At 45.6% G+C, this 16,654-nt stretch overlaps 1 protein-coding gene across 1 annotated transcript in view; it reads left to right on the top strand.

The window, feature by feature from the left end:
• The window catches only part of stk3 (serine/threonine kinase 3 (STE20 homolog, yeast)), a 56,754-nt gene that overhangs the window by 14,036 nt on the left and 26,064 nt on the right, over positions 1–16,654 (top strand). Inside the window, exons 7-8 of the mRNA XM_018763095.1 lie at positions 13,924–14,061; positions 16,366–16,491. Coding sequence (XP_018618611.1) covers positions 13,924–14,061; positions 16,366–16,491 — 264 coding nt within the window. The remainder of the gene's footprint in view (positions 1–13,923; positions 14,062–16,365; positions 16,492–16,654) is intronic.

Here is a 16,654-nt window from a genome sequence, read left to right as displayed (position 1 = left end):
CTGAATCATAGTTAATCGCAACCGCCGTGAGTCATCTCCGCCCGATCTGTCGTTGTTTAAAAATACTACAAAGGGGAAAACTTTGTAAGAAGGGTACCGTGAATGAGTTAAACTGATAAACAAGTGCGATGGGCTTTTAAAGCTCGCTCGCTTTTCTGTGGCTTACATAGCTGTACTGTATTTCTTGGCGTTTTCGTCAGTAATGAACTAGCCGTCCTCGTATTCTTCCATGCAACAACCGAAGCTCTGCGATGTGTGCTATTTTTATTAGGTCACGTAAAGTAAACAGTGTCGGTGCGTGTTTTTGATAAACGCAATTTACTGCGTAAGCTTTTTCCAGGCTACATCTTGCACTCAGCCTATTGTAAGTTAATTTGCCAAATCAACTGAAAAAATAGAAATCAAATCAAAAACATTGGTCTGGCAGGAAACTGACATACCGGTGGTTGCTTTGGGAATGAGCTCGCTTTAATGTGGTGATTGCATAGTTTAAATTTAAATTTACTTTCACAAAAAAACTGCAGTTTCCAGTTTTTTTTTTTTTTTTTTTTTTTCTTTTTTACTTTATCAGTTTTTTTTGCTTTGCTTGCTTATCGTCTTAGGCTTTTTAAAGAGGAAATGTAGCGCAATAATATTTTGAACTCTCTCTGTCTCACCTTTTCAGCACTCTTGACAGCTCTTGAATGGCAAAGTTTCCCTTGAAGTTGGTGGAGATGGAGAGAGAAGTTCATGGCTCTCGGTTTGGGCGGGAGCTCTAGTGACTAATGGTTTCACTGCTGGTCAGATCGTATTGTGGGGAGAGAGGTGTACAACCGTATAATTCCTTAAAAGGCTGTCTTGCTAATGTCCCAGAATGCAATGGGACCGTGAAGTCTCTAGTGCTTTGGGATTTGGACTAAGCAAACTTGCTTTAGGATGACTAGAAGCTATGCTTGGCCCTGTTAAGGGTTCCATAACTGAAACTCCCAGTGGCCAGAGCAGCATCACATACTGCAATCAGATTTGATCATGATTTTTCCCTACATTTTTATTGCCCAATTCATTACTGGTCATTTAGAAATATGGCCGTCTTTCTTCTGTGAAACCTATTGCTTTTACAAAAATGTTGGGATGGGCCGTGTTATCCGTGCGGTCTTTAAATGCGCTTCATTTTTAGTCAACCAGGTGCCTTGTGTTCTAGTGTTCTACCAAAGCGTGGTTTTGCAAGTGAGGCTTATGCTCCGGAGCACGTCGAAGCTCAGTCTCTTCACAGCGGTCTGGGTTGGCAGGCCTACAAAGGCCCGGTGCACCCCCCCCCCCGGCCTGCTCCGCTATGCAGGCATTTTAATACAGCTATTACACCACTCCTCCGCTGAGTTTCACAGGGGCAGGAAATGGCAGATGGAACGAAAACGGGATTAGCCCCCCCAACACGGCCAGCTGCTGCCCCAGGCTCAGCAGTAAATCTCTCCCTGTCTGCAGCCAGGGGAGCGCAGGAGAGTACAGCCCTCCAAACAAGATGTCAGCTGACATCCTGTCGTCAGCCGCCAGAGCAAGAACATGCTGCGTATCCTTACAGCGCGGCACACGGCGAGAAAATCACGGCCGTGCATCAGCAGGAGGTCGACGGTGTGTTTGCACCTTTCTGATTTTTCAGTGACATGCCAGGCATACTGGGAAAGGCTTCCGGATCCTGTCTCCTGCCCTCTTCTATCTCGCTACGCTGCCCTCTTACTAAATATAGACGATTCGTTGCTCTTTTGGAATACGTCCCACTTGCCAAAATACACAGGCTGTGCTTTCTTAACCTTGAGCGAAGAGCGGCAAGAGCAAGGCGCTGCTGGAGACCCAAGTCCTGATAGGTGCCCTCTAACTGGTGGTGCTTCTCAACTTACACTCACTTTGTAGTTCCTCTTGCTTACTGTGGTGATCATCCATAAAAAGCATTTGTATCTGGCAGCAGGTGGCGCAGTGATTAGAGCCGATGGAGCCTTAATCCAGTTTTTTTACCAATCAGTGGTACACTAGAAATTATCCAGCTGTATAAATAATTAAGTCATTGTAAGGTGCAAATTCTACAAACTTAACATTATGAGTTGCCTTGGAGAAAAGTGTCATCTAAATGGGGGGGAAGCAACTTATAGTGTTAATATACCTACAGTTATTTATCCATTTATACAGCCAGGTAATTTTACTGGAGCAATTTAGGGTAAGCACCTTGCTCATGTACCTTGCCAGAGGTGAGATTCTAACTTGCAATCTTTGGAACCAAAGGCAGCAGCTCTAACTAGTACGCTACAAGCTGTCCCTTTTCTTGGGAGAAGTCAAATTATAGAAGTAGAGTCGGCATTAGACATTCATAGTTACTGCTTTACTGCAGTGTGACACACAGTGACAAGTACATGGACGTACAGCTCATTCTAGTACGTTCTGCTATGGCCACACGTTGTAGCAGTGTCCTCTGGGTTGTCCGCCGGGAACCAGAGCTCGGTGGAGCGGCCTTACGAAACCTTCCATTAGCAGTCTGATGGGGATACGATAGAACACATCGACCCCGCTTGTCCAAACGAGGTTTCAATTAGTGCAAAATGCAGCCAACTGGTGAGGACGCGCAGAGCCGGGGAGGAAATGCAGACCATGTCCCTGGTGATGGTTCGTTTTGCTTTCTCGGAGAAATCGCTTTCAGAGAAGGAAGTGAGCCTGGTAAAACGCTTAGTGCACAAAACGTGCGGCAGCTGGGTGGCAGAAAGTCGCTCCGCAGCTTTCCCAGAGCACAGCGAGACAAGGACATGCTGCACAGACCAGCCATCCTCTTTGCATTTCCATATTCCGTCAGTCTCATGTGCTGTTGATTAAACAGTTTTTTTCATATTGCAGCATCCAAGTCAGTTATATCATTTTGAATTAATATGAGTAAAGTGTCTTAGTAAAGCAGTCTTTAGACAAAATGTCAACAGTGTGTTTTAAATGTTACAAAGGGAGAATTAACTATGAAACAACAGATGGGAAACTTTGCAAGCCAGCAGGTGGCGTAGTGGTTAGAGCCATCATCGTTGGACTCAAGAACTCACCTCCTTTTGTAATACCCTTGAGCTTATAAAAAAAGACAGCTGCACAAATGGATAGGTCACTTTGGAGAAAAGTGATGTGAATAAATGTAAATCCACATTCTACAGATTTTTTTGAAACTAAGAAATAACAAAGAACATTTCATGTTCCTCCTCATTCGGTCTGTTTCAGGATGCAAAGTACTCCCCCAACTGAAATAACTTATTAAAGCATACCGATAGTCTCCCGAGAGCTTTAGTTAATTCCTGAGTCTTCATAGTTCATCTGCGAGGTGTGCAGCGGTTGCCAGAACAGCCCCCGTGTAAGAAGGAGCGACGTGTGTGTGTGTGTGTGTGTGTGTGTGTGTGTGTGTGTGTGTGTGTGTGTGCGTGCGTGTGTGGGTGTCCTGGTCGGAAGTTCAGCCCGACAGCAAACCGACCCACCTGACAGGAGAAGGAGCAGGCCCGCTTCCCTGATCGTGTCATCTGGACCCGGCAGAACCGCTCGACCTGCGTCCAATTATGTGTAATTGTAAAACAAACAGGGGGGCCGCAGCACTGCAGACCCCGCACAGGAAGAGGAGAGGCACGGAGATGGTTCTGCGCGATAAGCTGAAACTGAAGATCCATGGAACTGGACACTGCCTTTCCTTTTATGTCACGATTTTGAGCAGGTTGAGATTTTTTTTCCCCCCTCCCTCCTCTTCCCCTTGTTCTTCCAAATGATCATCGCTGCTAAGAATGTCTCTCTGCAAGCGTTTAGCGCCTGGCTTTGAAGCACCATCCAAGTGGCCGTCCAGCCTCCGCTTTCTTGTTGCGAATGCGGGCCTACATTAAATCACAGGCCTTGTTTGGCGTTGGTCATCTCCAGCTTTCCCGCCCGATCAGAGGAGGAAGTGTCTTGTTCTGCGCTGCCGCGGTTGTCAAGGGGGCCTGATGTATTTACACTGCTTTTTATTGCGCGCTTAATTGCACCACGACACTTTGAGTGCCGGTCCTGTTGGTTTTGGAATGCCGTCTTTTATTGCGCTTCTTCCCATAGAAACAGTGGTTGATTGGAACCCACAATGCTCTTGCATCCTATGCTCTTAGCTGGGTATCCCATCGTGCATTTACTGTGTGACCTGCCGTGAACCTCAGGTCCAAGTATGTTACAGCATGCCATCGTAATGATTAAGGTTTTTATTCTTTCGAGTTTCTTGGGTAATTTCCAGGTTGAAATCCTTTAATTTTTTTATATATCCATAATCAGTAGCCTTTTGTCCAGTGCAGGGTCATGATGGTACAGGGCCTAACCTAGAAGCAGAAGGGGCGAGACAGGGTACACACCTTGGACAGGACACCGGTCCATCACAGGGCAATGTCAAGCACACACATACACACGTGCGCTGTGGGCAATTTAGTGTTTCTAATTCACTTGAAACATGTCTTTGGACTGTGGAAGGAAACCAGAGCAGTCTGCGGAAACCCACACAAACAAGGCAAAATTGTCACAGACCGCTGTATCAGGGGGTTTGGCGGGTCCAAGAATGAGTCTTTGCAGATTCCAACTTCTGGGTACAAAGTATGGTAATACCCACATAAGTGTAAAACTGTAAACTGTTAGTGATTTTGGGAAAAGTGAATATAGTAATATATATTGGTATTAGTATAATAGTGTGTGCAGTGTGACAACATGACATTGTGGCTGAAAAATAAACAGTCCTTACTGGTAGTTTTCTGACGCTGTAACGCTGGAATGAACTTTGGATGAGACACGGTGGCCCATGTTTGGTTTTTATTCAATAACATTTGCATTTGATTTTAAGAGGCTGTCTTATAAAATCGGTGCAGGGAAGAGTGCGGTGATACAGCAGTGCTGTAAAGAGTAGTGCCACGCCTTCTTTATAGCCTCATATAAACAGTAGTTTATGACGCAGGTTTTTACAGCGCATTGCATAAGAGGGCGACTCGAGGGGATCAGCCTCCGCCATTCTGTCATACGTGTTGGCCTTAAAGTGCCACCGCCGAGTGTCCTCGGGGACGCGAGCGGGGCGACATGAGCAGCCTATGTGCGGACCGGGCAGCCTATGTGCCTCTTGACCTCCAGGAGACCGCAGTGGTCTGCATGGAGTCGCCAGTCGAGCTTTATGGCTGTCGCCACCCTCCGCTTGGAATTCTTCCGCTTTGATAGCGTTCAAAGGTGCTTCTAGCAAAAGATAACAGTTTACGGTAGTTAATTGGTGATTAAACGACTAGATGTCCTAGTAAAAGGCAGCTACCAGTATTTTGACGTAAAACTATTGAAGGCATAAAGAAATATGCAGTTTGTTATCTTTATGTCAGTTAGCATAGATTTCTATCTGTGTTACCTTTGTACTTACTGAATTTTATGTTTAGGCAAAAATGATATCAAAGTAACCATTTTTTTGCCTTACAATCAGTAAATGTAACAACCCTGATTTCACTTTATTTAATCTCACCAACCATAAGCTACATTGTATTATTTATGTGAATCATTATCACGTCTTAAAGTCCAAAAATTTGTGTCGGGTTAATTTTTGTTTGAGATGTTTTATAGAGCAATACGGTGGCAGCGAGGAGTGGTGGTGCCTCGCAGGTCCCGGCCCGTAAGTACGGCTGTGGGTTTGAATCCGACTCAGTCCCTGTCGATTTGGCATTTCCTCCCTGCGTTCATGTGGGCTTCCTCTAGATGCTCTCGTTTCCTCCCAAAATCCAAAGAAACATTTTTCAAGTAGACCTATGACTCTAAAATGCCTGTTGTGTGTGTGTCTGCCTCTCTGTCTGCCTCTGTATAAATACCTTGTGATGGACCAGCATCCCATCCAAGGTGTACCTTGCCTCACACCACATGCTTCCGGGATAGATGCTGGACCACCCCATCCCTGCGTTGGACAAGTGGTTTTTGATAATACATAGATCATTTATGTTTTTAGAGCAGTCCGTCCATTTTAACATCAGCTGTTGCTCACCAGGTGAACAGAACAGACTGTGGTTGCGTCCTGGAAGATTTACTCTTTCATTTCTTTCCTATTACTCTCAAAGTAAGAATCTATATCATCTGTATTAACCATAAAGTGTCTGTCTTCTCTCCAGCAAGGGTTTGCATTGTTCGGAAGACCTGGGGAACGTTATCAATTAATTATGTGGATTAGATCTGGGCCACGATTAGGCTTGGAGCTGTGTCAGACTTGTCACTCCACGTGACGGCGTTGTCATTCTTGCGTTCCTCGATCCATTATCCAGCCATCAAACATGGCAGTTTTACTTGGTTTCTTAACAGATACTTCTCTCCAAAGCAGTTCAGATCTAAAGCTGAGTGCTTCTCCTAAATCTATAACCTCAGTTTGACCTGAGTGGGATTTGAATCTGTATCCTTCTGCCTGCCTGCACGTTATCTCTAACCAGACCACGCCCTGCTGGCCAGTTCTACAGCCTGTGGTGTCCAAGGAGCCCCCGATGGCTGAGTGACCCGTGGAGGGTCTCTGCCCTTAGCCTTGAGCGCGGTGCCCTAGTGGAGCGCGACTCCCTCTGGTGCTTTAATATGCTTGAAAAGAATCTGTGCGTGCAGTTGTCATTGGGGTAAAGGGGAAGGTCGACACCCCCAGCTCTGCTCACGCTCCCTCCTCTGTCCAATGTTTATGGCTGATGGCAGATAAGATTATTTGAGCCTCAGACCTCTCAGTGCCAGCTGCCCAGGACCTTTGCTCTCAATAAAGTGTGAGATCTGTTCCTGGCACTGGGGGGGGGCTGCTTTTTTTTGTTTTGGAGCTCATCCTTGAGGTATATCAATGGGAGGGTTTGACTTGTTGCAGAGATAAGGATCTGCTGGTTCCTACCTGGTGGGTGCTCTGCAGGCACTCCAAGTTCATCTCCCTCAAGGCTCTGTAGACATAACAAGTACCAGGCTGGGCTTTTTGTGTCGCTCTTGGTAGGAAGCATTTTTAAAAAAAAAAAAAAAACTTTCTCTCTCGCTAAATATATATAGAAATCTGTGTGTGTGTATGTATATGTGTGTGTATGTATATGTATATATAATATATTATATATATATATATATATATATATATATATATATATATATGTATGTATATATATTTCCTTCATACTTTAGCGAGTGTTTGTGTGCTGGATGTGTCAGGGTTTGGAAATTCCCCCCCACATACGCGTTTTTGGCACATATCACCTTCGGTCCCATCTTATTTCCAGGGATCTCGTGAGTCACTCGCAAGATATTTTGTACACAGCAACTGAGATGTCAGATTTGACATCAGCGAGAGGTACGATTGAACCCACGATGTCGACCATCAGATTTCCCACACAGTTCTCCTTATTAATCCACTTTTTGTTTTTTAATTATTGTTTGTTGGCCCCTTGCTGTATGTGAGTAGGCTTCTACACTTCAGCTCCACTTGATTTGTTTAGCTAATGATTTTCTCCAAAGTGAATTCCTGCCATAAGTTTGTACATTAACGTGCTTATAGTTGTTTACCCTTTTTGTAGCAAGGGTGTAATAGTGGGATATGAACCCAGATCCATGTGTTGACTCTGAGCACTACATTCCCTGCTGCCCCCTACTGGACAGGAGGTCATTGTGATATGGGCCACATGACCGGACATGTAGCGATACCCACGCAGCTACGCACTGGGAACAGCTTCCACTTGCAGACTTTATTTACGCACAGCTTTGCTTCTGGCAACTGAGTTTAACAAATTGAAATAAGTTTTCAGTGTCAGCTGCAGTAGCTGTAAGCCCCTGGATCAGTGCGTTACATCCCATTTAATCCAGTCCTGGATTTTACAGCACTCTAATTGGGAAATAGTACCAGTAAAAACAGCAAGTCCACCTGGGCAACACCTGTGTGATCTCCCTCTCTCCAGGTGCCTGATGGGAAATGGCTACATCCAGATGCCACTCTCTCCCAGGCCTGCACACAAAGCCTCGTTCAGCCGCCTATTCCTACCCTCACATAAATCTACACTCATTCATTTAGCAGATGCTTTTCTCCAGAGTGACCCAGAGTATTAAGATACTTAAATGATTTCCCCATTTTTAAAGCTGGGTAATTTTTACTGTATCAATGCAGGGTAATTACAGCAGTCAGAAGGACTTGCACCCATGACCTTGTCATCCAGATGCAGTAGCTCTAATCACTATGCTGCCTTAATTAAAACACATTAAAAACAAAAATGGTAATGTACAGCTGTACGAGGTAAATTCACATAATTGAAAAGCTAAAATCAGCATTTCTTGAGTACCCAGGTGAGGCTGTGAAGCCCACGGCACTGCCAGTCAGCTGTGGCTCGGTCCATTTCTGATCCAGGCTCTTGTACGAGGTCTATGTGTCCCGTAGCCTCAGTTGCCTCCTTGGTGATCCACACCGGGCGGGAGGCTGCTGGCGTTCGGCGAAACCGCTTTAGTCTGGTCTTGGAGAAACGTGTTTTGAGAAGAGAGGAGAGCAGACTAAGTAAACATGTGAACTGCACACATTTTCACATGTTTTACAGAGTTTTACAGAGCGCATGTGACTCGACTTAATTAAATTCATATACATTTGCCGCTCTTTAAAGTTGTTTTGATGCATTGTCCATAAGACACAATAAGAAAGCCGAGCCCTGGTTTTCTCTTTGAGGCGAACGCCACACGGCAGCAGTGGAAATACTTTGCGTTTACGGGCAGCGTACGCTTTTATATGGTATTTTGTTCATAGCTGCCTGGTGCTGGCCCGCTAATGCTGCGGTCGCCGAAACTTTCACACAGCAGCGAAACCGTGGACGCGTGGGATTCCCGGCGGGCCGAGCCGCGGCCGGCGTACATTCCCGTCGGGGAGAGCTGTCTTTGATCCTGCGCTCCGCAAGCAGGCCTGCTCTCCTCAGCCTGCGAGGAGTCGCTTCTCCTCCATCAGTTTATCCATCAGGATCCTTTTCGCATGGCCCAGTGCCACAGAGCATATGCGTTTTATTGACGCTAAGAAATTAAGGACTTTCTTATTTTAATACTCCCATTTTAACTCCTTTTGATCTTAAATGACTAGTTTATTGGAGAAGCGCTGCAGTTTTTATGCTGTTAAAATAATAGCTTTTAAAGAAGCATTAATCCTTTCGGTGAGTTTAAGAACCATCGGGGTGTTTTGCAGTGAATTATTGATGTTTATAACTTGCTGCTCCAATATATGCTTGTGTGACTTCCTTTATCTGGGAACAGCTGCACCCAGGGCTGGCCTGGTGGCTTCACTGTATTCATTCTTTTTTTTCCTAAAAAAAATAAAGGGAATAAAGGGGAATAAAGTGCTGCCATTAGCGCCCTCTGAAGGTGATTGTGCTTCTGACAACTGCTGAAAACTTTCAGCGCAAACCACATATGTACATAGGAGACGACTCATAAATTTGTTGTTCTTTTTTCTTTTTTTTTTTGTTCTGTACAGGTCACGGATACTCTTGTGGTCAAACAAAACAATTAAACTTGAATTGCAATACATAAGGTTTCTGTTGCTTCCCTGGTGACCAATTTGTACGCAGTTATTTCCAGGTTTGATAGCAAGCAGCTGGCCATGCCATTAACCCCAAGTAAAAGTTTCCTTTATTCAGTAACGGGGCACAGTGATTTAATCCCCCTGTGTTTGGAAAGAACTTTGAATGTGTGGCCAACGGCTCTTCTTTGAATTGGTTTCCTCTCACATCATTTTTTGGGGGGGGGGTGCGGGAGTGCGGGATGACAGTTTTGGTAATGTTTTGGGTATAGGCACAGATCTTGGGTTTACAGCTATTTATTCTCCAGCAGGTCATCGGAACCGTACTCATGGAGTTGTGTCCTCTATGTCAAATTTGTTTTACTCCGCTACACTGGAACTTTGCGGTTAGCACTTTTAAAGGTCAGATCTGTGGATGTGGGGCTTCTGGGCTGCGTACAGTGGGCGGTGCCGTCATTACAGCTAGACAAAGAGCGCAGGAAGGAGGAGTAAATGCAGCCTTATCTGAGTGCATAGGAAGATCCTCTCTTGGCCCTGATGCGGATGATAAGATAAGGTCTTGAAGGTCTTGAGACAGCACATCCCTTGGACCTCTTCTTCAGGACTGTTGCTAGGAGGCCAGTCCCCTGTAGCAAATGCAAAGAATGAACCTCAAAGTCCCATATGTGTGAAAGATGTTTTGCCTTTGTTGTTTGTTCTTGTTTTTATTGTTTATTTTTTATGTATTTTTTTTTTTTTTTTTTTTTACAGCTTATTGTGTCCTGTTTATACCATTTAACATTTTATTCTATTTATTCTAATTAAGGAGGGTCCAGCGGTAGGTACCGTCCTCAGATTTGGACCAGGGACCTTCATGTTGCAGTAGCCCTGCTGTGCTATGAACATTGGTTTGTGGTTCTGTATGGTAAATTCCTCTTCTATCCTTAGACAAATTAGACAAATGCTGCCTCTGAGCAGCTGGAGATTATTTTGGACCTATTTCACGCGTTCACTGGTGCGTTACAGCTGTCTAATAGCCGCAGGGTTATCATGTCACCTTGGTTATCATGTCACCTTGGCTGCCCAGGGTAAAGGTCACCTTTATGGTCCACATTATCCGCTGGCCTCACGGGAGGTGACAGAAAGTAGCGTTATAAAGGCATTTCTCGACTTTATCTCACTGCAGATAGCTACCACCTTCTTCAGTAATGAAGTGAGATTATCGGTGCCGATAAGCATGTGGTTCCATGGCTCAAAGGGTACAGGGAGCAGGTTGTTTGCCTTTCCCTGGTGCTCCAGCTCGGCTCAGCCCATGTTGTCCGTGGAGAACCGGGAATCTGTGCTCGTGCTTTAGGGGGACCGCAGCTTTTAGACCGGTCAGGAAGTGCAGCACTAGCATGTTAAAGTGTACTCTTGCAGTGTCCAAACTGTCAAGGGTAGGGGGCGTGTTGGGGAACCTGCCTTTACTTTTGGTATTATCTCTGTGTTTGTCATGTTGCCAACTCTTTTTATTTAAAGCAGATTTAGACCAATTCATGTAGTGGAATACTGCACCTTTATAAGGAACATATTCTGTGTGCCAGTTTTGATTTGCATGGCCAGAAAAGGAAAACTTGTTCATTTTACAGGTTCAGTAGGTTGCATGTTAAGGGTGCAGCGACAGTGGTGCCTTTCTCATCTTTGTCCACCCTCTTATTGCACTACTGGGCTGCTCAGTAGTTTATCTCTGTTTCTATGGAAACAGAAGCACACAGAATAGACATTTCAGCATTTCCCCCCTCTCAGCGCTGAACATTGACCCTCACCAATGCATGGTGTGTGTGTGTGTGTGTGTGTGTGTGTGTGTGTGTTTTCTCCCTCCTCTGCTCTGCAGGCCTCAGTCAGTGTGTGCAGTTTGATAGAGTCCACTGGAGATAAGTGACCTCCTGTAGAGCAGCATTGACATGGAGCCTCTCTCAAACCAAGCCATGTGTTTTTGTTGATGTTGCGTGTTTGTTGCTATCACACATCACAGTTCAGCAGTAATTCACCCTTTGCTGTTAAAGAAATCTTCACGCCACTCTTTTTTTATTGTCGTTTTCGCTGCTCTTGTTCTTTCAGTGTACGTTAGACCTTCAGGTGCATAACTGTGGCTCATCATTATATTGGGGGTCGAGTACAAGAAATAAAGAGCCAAACCCCAGGGAAAAAGGTGACTGTGGAAGCAGGTTGTTTGGTATGCTTTGTTTACCAAAGTTGTACATCACATTTCATACACACATCTCATTTGGAGAAATGCATCTGTCAAGCAAATAAATGTAAATGTGTAAGAATGTGCTGCATTGGTACTTATTTCAATGTTCAGTTTTGTTTGTAAGCGAAAGGAGCCCACCCCAACCCGTGTCTTCTGGATTAACCAGAGGACCGTTCACTTGTCCCAGGCCATCAAACCTTGAGCCCCCTTCCCGTCATCCTTTATTTGTCTTCTGGCTAGACGGGGGCTAATCGGGAGCTATAACGAGAGCCGATTAGCTGCTGTTGCTCTGCTCGTTGGCCTTCCGTGGCCACCGCGTGAGTGGGATTCTTCTGAGATGTACAAGGGCCTACTGCAGAGAGATCCTGGGATTTGCCAGGGCCTTGTAGCTTCAGAGTCCCCTCTGATGACCGCCCCCCTCGGCCCACCCCTTCCCCCAAATAGCCTCCAGATGTCAAAATACTCCTTCGGAGTTAGGATACCCAGGCAGGAAGAGCCAGCCTGGATCCCAACCCACCTGTGCTGGATCTGTCTTTTTTTTTTCTTTCCATTTGACACACAAATAAGTAAATTGGTGGGAGAAGCACAGTATTTTGGTGTCTTGTGGTGGACATTTCAACTCTTCACACACTTCAGGGGGACTTCGCTGGCTTATTAACTCAGGGCTTTCAGGAAGTGGTACAGATCATTAGATGGTGCCGAAGATTTTTATGATTATTTATTAATTTATCTGACACCTTCCTCCAATGTTAGGTTTGTACGCTGAGCTACTCACAATGATTTATTTATATACCACGGTAGTTTTTTCTGTGTTAATTCTGAGTAAGTGCCTTGATCAAGGGTACTACAGCAGGAAGTGGGATTTGAACCTGGTTCCTTCATGTGCAGCCTGACAACTCTAGCTACTGTTACATGCTGTTTTTGTTCTAAAGAATACATGGCAGTATAAGAAGGAACTCATCCAGAAAGCCACCCAATTTTTGGCCCCTGGATTCTCTTTAACCTTTTACTCTGGACCAGTTGTTCTGCCAGCCCTGGGTTCAAAGGAAAGGCTCAGTTACAGTGGCAGTCTGGGTTGGAGTGTCAGTTTACATTTATTCATTTAGTAGACTCTTTTCTCCAAAGCAGCGTTCCGCTCACAGTAAACAAAAGTGCATAAGCAAGATACAAAGAGCTTAGATACAGTCCCGTGATTACTGAAGTGTAAGTTGTTTGTTTGAAACCAGCATACTTTACTGTTGTAGCTGCCTGTAGAATGAAGAGTCTTGCTGGAAATACTAAGATGATCATGACAGGTGGTGTAAAGAAGATTAATGTAGCTGTCAGGAGATTGAAAGCAAAGTGAGTCTGAGAGCAATGTATTTTCAGACTTCAATGCTGGGAAGGATTCAGCAGCTCCGAGTGACCGAGTGTCTTCCTCATAGACAGAGTCCTGCGCAGTCTCATTCTGCTGGGGAGACTTAGTTTACGATTAGATTTTGGTTTTAGCGCCTAAAATATTGGTGCAACAACTTCATTGTCCAGGAAAGTAGTAGCATCAGTAGAGTCGAGAAATGTGGTGGTTCTAATCTGACGAATAGCAACCCTAGGTTTGAGATCACATAAGGTGATCTTTGCTTGGTGTCAAGGTCAGCAGGTACATCAGTTATGGATATGAACTTTCGATCAAAACTCTGCTGGTTCACGTCCCAGCAGGCCCCTGCTGTCACACCCAAACTTGAGCCAGGCGCTTGACCCGAATTGCTTCACGTTAAAGGTTTCCAGTGGAATAAATGCGCACTGTGTGAAGCTGCAAGCGGCAAAAGCTGCCGCTAGGCTGTGTGTCACAGAGTGCAGGAAGAGTAAATAGGCTTATGGGATAGATGGAGATGAGCGGCATGTAACGCGCACCGGGGGAACCGCTGAAAAGTCACAGATAAAAATGTGGAGTGATGGGCTATGCACACCGCCCCGTGCTGGGAGGAAATTCAATGGGAAATGGCTACATTGGGAGCAGATGGAGGAGCTTCCTGGAGTTCGGTCACGGTAGAAATCCTAGAGGCCTTCCAATTTGTTCACCAGATTTACAGCACGATAGGCCCGTGGGGAGGGGTGCTGCATTTATTTGCCGGTACCCAAGGCATCGGGAACTCTGGTTTCCTGATCCTTCTCCTGACCACCTCTCCCTTTCCGTCCGACTCTCCCCCAATACCCCGTCTCGTTTCCCTTTTGGCAGGCCATCTTCATGATCCCAACGAACCCGCCGCCGACCTTCCGGAAGCCCGAGCTGTGGAGCGACGAGTTCACAGACTTTGTGAAGAAGTGCTTGGTGAAGAACCCTGAACAGAGAGCGACTGCCACTCAGCTCTTACAGGTGTGTGTATGTGAGTGTAACTGTGTGTGTGTTTAAAGCCAGTTGTGTAGCTAGAATGTGACCCCACACAGATGACCCTTAGCTGAGAGGTTGATGAGGTTGTTGACCTATTACCATCAGTTGAATCAGACACTGACTTGAACTTTTGCAGCCCAAACTGTCATATATATATTATATATGCTGGAGTCTACCATGGCAGACAGGACCCAAGGTGCAGGCTGTGCCAAGATGCCCCTGAAACAGTCCATGCAAGCTGGGACAGCCTACACTGAGAGGCATAACCAGGTGGTTGGGATAGTGTACAGGAACATCTGTGCTAAATACAGACTAGAAGTCCCAAAGTCTAAATGGGAGACACCGCCAAAGGTGGTTGAAAACAGCAAAGCTGAAGTCCTCTGGGACTTCAAGTTGCAGACTGACAAGCAGTTGCTGGCCAACCATCCAGACATAGAGGTGGTCGACAAGGAGGAGAAGAGGGCAGTTGTAATAGATGATAGCAGTATCAGAAAGAATGAGCATGAGAAGTACCAAGGACTAAAGGAAGAATTGGAACTGATGTGGAAGGTGAAGTCCAGGGTGGTCCCAGTGGTAATAGGAGCACTTGGGGCTGTGACCCCCAGACTGGGAGAGGGACTCCAGCAGATTCCGGGAACAACATCTAAAGTCTCTGTCCAGAAGAGTACAGTGCTAGAAACAGCTAAGATACTGCACAGAACCCTCAAACTCCAAAGCCTCTGGTAGAGCACCTGACCTTGTGGAAGACACACGCACCACCCCATGTGGGGGTTAGAGGGAGGTTCATTTATTTATTTACACACACTCTTTTTTAAATAATTTTTAGATACATATATCTGATATACAGTACTTAAGAACTTAGATGTTTCACAAAATATTTGTTTTAGACGGTTATTTAAAGTCTTCTGCAATAGTGTCAATGGGAAAGAGCATATTTTACATTTCAGCTGTACTGATTAAATACTGTAGTTTGAAGGTTTGAAACTTCTGGTGTTTGTGGAAGACCGAATGTTAAACAGTGACTTGTGCGGCGCAAATATATGTAAATAATTTGAGAATTATAGCCACAAAAAATTGGATCTGTCGAGTCCATGTTATTTTTTACCCTGTTTATAACTGCTTGCACATTGCGATACACACTCGCCCCAAGGTTCCGTTTCCGATCAGATCCAGATCATGTGTGTACGCGGGTGACGGGCCAGCAGGCTTCATGCCTCGCACTGTGGGGGACGTGAGGCTCTATGTTAAACTTGGCCACCGTTTCAGAGAGCGCTGAAAATCGTATGCAAATTCTTGCTGAGCGGCAAATGAGAGAAACATGTTGGTGTAAGTCATGGTGGAAATTACAATGAGCTCTTTCCCTGTAATTATGTGCGTTTTTTTTTAAATGCCGCAAGAATGGCAAAAATTCCATGCTCAAACTGTTTGTTGACTGTGCTGATTAGGAGAATAAATGAATTAACTTTCGGACTCGCTAATTGGGCAGCTTTCGGTTCTCATACGGCTCGGAAGGGCGGCAGAAGCGAGGAAGCCGATCGGAGTGATTTGACTCGACAGGGTGTGTGTTGCGTTGATGCGTAAAGATCCCGGCCTGTTGGAGGAATGTACATTCCTGGGTTTGGAGGAGCGAAAAGGTCGACTGCATGAGATGGGAAGATTTCGTTCGTGGTCTGTGCCCTCGCTTTTGTGTGCTGGGTTCTGGGCCCTGGCTGCGTTTCCCTGCCCTATGGTTTGATACTTTTTTCTTGGGCTTAGGGTTTATTTTTCACCATTGCTGCGCTAATGAGGAACTCTGCTTTCTAACAAGCGCTGATTTTCCCGGCGGGAGGTTGAATAAGGAGCTGACCAGCTGGCTGACCTTACAGACCTTACAGTACATCCTGGTTCCACCTGGGCGAGCGGTCGGTGGCAGCTGGTATCGTAGTGGTTAGAGCTTCTGCCTTTGCACCCAAAGAAGTCAGAGGTTTGAGTCTCACCTCCATCTGTAGTACCCTTGAGCAAGGTGCTTACCCTAAAATTGCTCCAGTAGAAATTTCCCAGTTGAATAAATGGGCAAATAATTGTAAGTAGCTTAACTCTGTAGTCACTTTGAAGAAAAGTGTCAGATAAATGAAGTAATGTAAAATAATGGTCACATGTTTCAGTGTAAATACAATAATGGAAGCTCTCACACTGAAGCGAACTTAGAGGGACATGCATCCTGTGACTTGTAAGAACCTCTTGTCTGGTTTGTCCTGCTTCCTCCGTGGTTTGACCTCCCTCCCCATGTCTTTGCTTCTTCTCCCTAAGCACTCCTTCATCAAAAACGCCAAGCCGGTGTCCATCCTGCGGGACCTCATCGCGGAGGCCATGGAGATCAAGGCCAAGAGGCACCAGGAACAGCAGAGGGAGCTGGAAGAGGATGACGAGAACTCGGTAGGTACTGGCAAGACTGCGCCACAGTGGTGACATCACAGCAGCATTGTGGAGCACGGGACGAGGTGTGTAGTAATAGGACCCTCCTTCGGTGCATTGTTGTCTCTAGTCTCAGGAATGTTTGTAGAACTTTGTGCAGGGTCCATGCCAGTAGGGAAGGACA

This window comes from Scleropages formosus, chromosome 18 (genome assembly GCF_900964775.1).
Source record: "Scleropages formosus chromosome 18, fSclFor1.1, whole genome shotgun sequence".
Lineage (NCBI taxonomy): Eukaryota > Metazoa > Chordata > Actinopteri > Osteoglossiformes > Osteoglossidae > Scleropages > Scleropages formosus.
Note: the sequence above shows the minus strand (reverse complement) of the source record. Positions and strands in the feature narration are given on the sequence as shown.